Source organism: Cyanistes caeruleus, chromosome 22 (assembly GCF_971803275.1).
Source record: "Cyanistes caeruleus chromosome 22, bCyaCae1.hap1.1, whole genome shotgun sequence".
NCBI lineage: Eukaryota > Metazoa > Chordata > Aves > Passeriformes > Paridae > Cyanistes > Cyanistes caeruleus.
Window position 1 is genome coordinate 6,005,750 of NC_141722.1, and position 5,802 is coordinate 6,011,551.

The following is a 5,802-nucleotide window of genomic DNA, read 5'->3' on the forward strand; positions in this document are numbered from 1 at the left end:
CTTGAAAGAGAAGCTAAGTCAGCTCCTGTAACTGAATTAAAGCATGAACTGGCTGGAACTGGAGGGTTTGTGTGGGTTATAAAAAAGGGATTTACTGCCTATAGAAAAATACATGTTTATAAACAAAAAAGAGAGGTTTGGAGCTTGAGTGGTTTTATTGCACTGCTGCCATGGACAGCTGAGAAATTCAGTGCAACTGTGGAGTTCCAAAAACTCAGCTCTGTACTCAAAGGGAGGATGGAGGAGGTGTTTGTTCCTTGTTCTAGAATTTTGGACCTGAAGTTCAGCTGATTCCTGTTTTTCAGATTATGCTCTCCCCAGATGCCAGGAACACGGCGTGGGTTTCATTTGATGGAAGGAAGAGGCAGGAAATATGCCATGGAGACAGGTCAAACCTTTTTTCTGATTGTGTTATCTCTAAATATAAAAAAATCCCAATTCATGCAGCTCCCTCATTCTCTAACATCTGCCAAAAGGGTTTTTGGCAGTGAAGAAAGAAGCTTTTATAAACCATAACACCTCCTAGAGCACAAACTGCACTATAAGGATTTAATTTCCAACTTGAGTTCTTTAGATCTTCCCATAAAAGCAAATGAAATGTTCAGACTCTGTAAACATTGCATGCTTGGCAAGGAAGATGGGCATATCTTTAGAAAACTGTAAATTTTAACTTCAAGATAAATCCTAAGAATTATGAAAGATACAAACCAACAGGAGCTGGCTGTGAGCATAGGTGCTGCAATACTCCACATGAATTAAACTGGGTTAACTTGGAGTGGTTGTGGTCACTTGCTTTGGCCTTGAGTGAGCAGAAGGGTGTGAAGTCCCTCAGTTTTGAGTTCAGTATATGGTGGTGGTGATTAAAGGCAGCTCTGGGAAGGAGGCTGGCAGATTTTTTATTCAGGATGGTCTTTTTCCTCTTGGCCCACACAAGTTGCCATGAAGGAAAATGTACAACAGGTGTAAGCCTCCATCCTGAACGGGTTTTATTTCTTCTGAGCTTGGATCATCTATAAAGGAGTTCAGGAGCCCAGTAAAGATTCAAACACGAGTTTTGGCCCTTGGTTGCACTCTGGAATCCTTGGACTTGTTGCTTAAAACTCAAAACCAAAAGGCCAAGGTGGTGATGCGGGTTTCCTTGTCCCTGTGTGGGTGATGCCCGAAACTGCAGGATGCCATGGAGGGGTTCACAGACATGTCACAGAAGGAGTCCCCAGAGCCCTGCTCATTATTTGAAGCCCAGCTGAGACCAGCATCAGTTCTGATCGTTGATCATGGCAGGCTGTTGTTTGGCAGTGAATAAGTTCTGTGCTGGGTGGGGACAGGCTGGGGTATGTTCAGATTGTTGCTGTCCCTGCCTGACTGCCCTGTGCTGTTGCAGTATCAGCATCACTACCTCTTGCTACCCCCTCCCCTCCATCTGCTTCCGGGACCCTGTGAGCGACTGGTTTGAGAGCCTGGCTGAGTGCCTGCACTGGAACGTCCGCAAGAAGCAGAACAACTTCGCCGTGGAGGAAGAAGAATTCTGAGTGTCCACTCCCAGCAGGGCTCATGGCAGTGGAATGTGGCAGAATCCCTCCCCTCTGCTTGGATTTTGGAGCTTTTGGTGTGGGCACTGCCCCAGAGCTGCCTTGTGGTTGTGGTTTATATCCCTCAGTGGCTGGGAAGGGTTGTGCTCCTTCCTGTCCACCTTGAGGAAAGCCCTGATGGTTCTAATCCAGTGTGAATTTCCTTCCAAAGGAGCAGTCTGAGAGTGGATTATCCCCGATTGCTATCAAAAACCACATCTGCAGATTTGATTGTAACCTCTGACTTACCAGTTCCATGGTAGGCTGAATGTAGCTACACCAGGGAAAAGTGGCATTAAAATTTCTTTCATCTTATAGGTTTGTAACTCCATTTAACACTGCTAGGAATAGAAAGGCTCTGAGTTTTCTTTAAAGAAAAAAACAACTCCTCTTTGTTATTTTAAATACACCTTGCCCAGAAAATACTTTCTTACTTGCAAATGAGAAACGCCCACAAAGGATGTTTTTTATTAATACATGGAATTAGTTTTAAAAAGTATATATTTTTTATATATACATTTCTCTCTCTTGTATCCATTTGAGCAGTAGTTGACACTTGGCTGTCAGCACTGTGGAAATACCCACAAACAGCAGGGATGAGCATTAATTATTACAGGTTTCTCTGGGTTTGTAGCTGAGCTGATTCACAGCTCTGCGCTTCCTCTTGGTGGGAATCATCCAGGTATTGGTTTTTCTTACTGTGTTTCTTTGATTTCCTGGGATAAATGGTAGCATTAGAGACTATCATGTTTAAAAAAAATAATTGTCCAAGTGTTCAAGAAGAGTCTGGACTTCAATTGCTACTGAATTCTGGTTCCATTGTTGTACTGAAGAAAATATCCTATTCTAGATCCTGAATGCCCTCAACTTCCATGGATACCTTCCAACTCTTGGTGCTGAGTAATCCAGGATGGGATTCTGCATTGGTGGGCTGGAGAAAGGAGAGGACACATTCCCTGTGGAGTAGCAACGGTGCCTTCAGCACGCTCAAGATATTCTAAGTCTCACATTTACTTTTTTTTAAGATGCTTTCAAACATTTCTAACTTCTCTCTGTACATACTTTTTGTGTTTTTATGAAAGAACAAAAAAAAAACAACCCGAACTGGTTGGGAGAAAAAAGGGTTTGTACTGTACTTTAACTGCAAAATAGCAAGCCCAAGGATAATGTTTACATTTATGTTCTCTGTGGTGCAGTCTCTTGATCATATTATCCAAACTTCAGCATTTTCAAGTCTTGCTGCATCGCTCACTAAAGGAAGGGACAGGAGCTGTTCAATGCCTGTTGGCAGAATCTTGCCAAGGAATGAATTTACTGATTGAGGTGGGATTTCCTTGGGAACTGAGTGAGAGTCTCTGCTGAACTTTTTTTCATGATTGTCTTACATTGTTTCTGTGGTCCAAAGTGGAAATGGGTTCATTTCCAAACTCTGCCTGACCCATTGTCCTCTGGTGGTTTCAATAATGTCTCATCCCTTTTGAATGCTGCCCTGGGCTGAGTTCATGAAATGCAGGTGAGAGCACTTTTCCAGAAAAGAGAAGCAAACTCTTGGGTAATGATTCAAATCACAATGAAAGTGTGTTCATATAAATTAACACTTGGTTTGTACATTTTGTAAAATAGAGTATTGGTTTGATTTGGTCAAAACTAGATGGATTTTGGGATATCTTGGAGAATATCCAGAGAACTTTTGCGATTTATCTTTCACTTGAATCTGCAGTAATTGTTTTATCACTGCTTTGAAGCTGCTTACGGGTTTCCTAACTGGAGTATTCAGTTATTTGATAACTGGTTACTTTTTGAACTAGAGAAGTGTCAGGCTTTTTGCTTTGAAGCTATTTTATTTAAACATGCAATAATTGAGGGAAGGAACAGGGTATGGTGTCTAGAGAAACATGTGGATGAGTGGAGAATGAATTCTAGGCACACTGGGGAGTGGAAAAATCATTTTGCAGAGGTGAAATGATTTATGAGCCTTATCTAGTATTTTTTTAAAGATGAAACTATATTCAGCACTTTTTATTTATGCTTTTTATAATAGTAAAGCTATTCTTGACTAAATTGCTGAACCTTTAATTTTCAGAATGCACAGGTCATTAAATCTGTAATCAAAGTGTACTGAACTACTTTAGATCTACATTAGACTTGAAATTTCTTCTTTCAGTTTATCACCTGCTGCAATTGCATTGCTGGCTCTGAGGCTGCTGCAGCTTTGCTTGTAGGGAATTCCTGCTAAAAAAAGGCTTTTTCTGGGTGGCTGCTGAGCCCAGGCAGAGCTGCAGCCCTGGCTCAGGCAGGGGCAGGCACTCTGACTTTAGTCCAGGCTTTTCCTCCAAAAGCTGCCTTGATTCTCCCTGGCCAAGCTGCTTCCACAGCCCAGGTTGTGTTAATACATCACAAAGTTTATCTGAGTGTACAGTCCCTTTCCAAGGCTTTTAATCTGCAAACTGCAGGAGAGTGAGGCTGGAGCAGCCCTGGAGTTATGCATTTGAACTGCTCCGGGAGTGGGGGAGCTGAACCAGAAAAAAGCTGGTATGCACCTCACTTTATTGGCAATAAAACTTAATTTTGCTTATGTAGCTTATTCAGAATAACTTGGTTAAACTGTGCTAAAAAATGGGGGGTTGCTGATTAAGAGTTTTTGATAAAAGGGTTTGTAAGTCACTGGCACTACAAATCCTTTCATCTACAAAGGGCCAAAATGAAATCTGGGAAATTAATTTGTGGGTTTTTTTTTAAAAAAAAGTTACCCTCTGGTAGAAATTGAAGTTATTACCAACTGTAGTAAGGAATAAAGCAGTGTACTGAATTTTTAAAAGATGAAAAATCCTGTTACGTATTGTTAATGCATTGAAAACTTGGTTTTAAATATTGTTGAGAAACAAAATATTTTTCAATCCTTTCAATAAAATCTTTTTGTAAAGTTTGATTGGTCGATTTGCCCTTTGACTGGGGAGAATATAAAAATTGTGAATTCCCAATCAGTTGCTTGGAATTGTGTGGGGTTTGACGCTTCTCAAGGGACAGTAGCACCTGTTTTCTGGGAATACACCAAATGCTTTTTTGAACATCTTAATACCAGGTTTTCCTCAAAAGTCTCAAAATAATTGCTGAATTTGCTGTGCAAATTGTAACAAATCTTGTGTACAACCAGCTGGGCTGCATTAAATACTGTTTTTAAAGGCCCAGTAATAGAAATAGGAGGAAAGAAATAGGTAAGGGCAGTACTGATCAAATAATCTGATAATTTGGTATCCAGGAAGTTTAGAATTAAAAATGGGGTTCAAATGCTTGTGGCGCATTCTGATGAAGTTCTAGATGCTTCTTCCCCAGAACTTGAGATTAATGGTGATGTTTAAGAGTCTTTTGATTTCATAATTAATCTGTAACTCATTCCAACAGTTGAGAGAGATGTGAGGAGATGTCTTTTGCAGTAAAGCAGCTGCCTAAATTTAAATTGAGTTTTTGTTTGACAAGGAGATGCCTTTTACAGGTAAATTAGTTGTTTTTCAGTGAAGTTTTTGTTTGACAAGGCACCTTGGACAGGGTTTTCCATCTTTCCATGCTTGGCTGGTGACAAACTCTTTGCTGTCCATGATCAGAGCCCTTTCTGTGACTGACACTGTGGCCTGGCCATAAAAGACTTCCTTCACCTCATTCTGCCCCAACAGAGGCTTTGTGCAAGAGCAGAGCCTTCCCCCCTGCTCTGGGCATGCCCTGCTGCCTGGGCTCTGCTGAGAGGAGGACTGAAAACATTACATTGTGATCTTCAAATGTTTAATTCTTCCATCAACCCTGGTGCCACTGGGACTTGTGGGATGAAGTTTCAGAGGCAGCTGCTGTTCTGTCAGCCCCTGCAGTCTGGTCACACACCATTAACCTTTTCCTGCCTCCCTTGGGCTACAGATAAAGTAGATTTGATTCAGGTTTAGGAGATCAAGATGAGAAAAATACCTATTTGTTACAGAAGTTCTGATTTAGATGGCTAGGATGAGAAAAAAAAAAAAATTACAGCACTTTTGATAGAATCCTTGTCAATCCCCCTAATAAGCTGTAATAAATTTTTGTTTTTTGCAATGTCCAGCTGCCTGCAAATAAAGCTGTCTGAAGCAAAGTGTAATGGCAATGTCTACATTACCCATGAATTCCAGTCCCAACCTCTTCCTTATTCAGTTTTGTAAGGGATTTCCCACTGAACTGGTGCTGTTCCTTGTGAAATAATTACCTATACACA

General features: G+C 41.0%; 1 protein-coding gene across 22 annotated transcripts in view; it reads left to right on the top strand.

The window, feature by feature from the left end:
• Positions 1-5,802, top strand: part of NADK (NAD kinase) — a 28,004-nt gene that overhangs the window by 14,565 nt on the left and 7,637 nt on the right. For 13 of the 22 annotated variants that reach the window (XM_086860085.1, XM_086860072.1, XM_086860075.1 and 10 more), the window contains 2 exons: positions 306-388; positions 1,382-4,497. In XM_086860085.1, the coding sequence (XP_086716211.1) occupies positions 306-388; positions 1,382-1,529 (231 nt within the window). In that variant the 3' untranslated portion in view covers positions 1,530-4,497. Of the gene's footprint in view, positions 1-305; positions 389-1,381; positions 4,498-5,802 lie in introns of those variants that run through there. The other 9 variants (XR_015278638.1, XR_015278639.1, XR_015278637.1 and 6 more) reach the window with 2 other exon arrangements.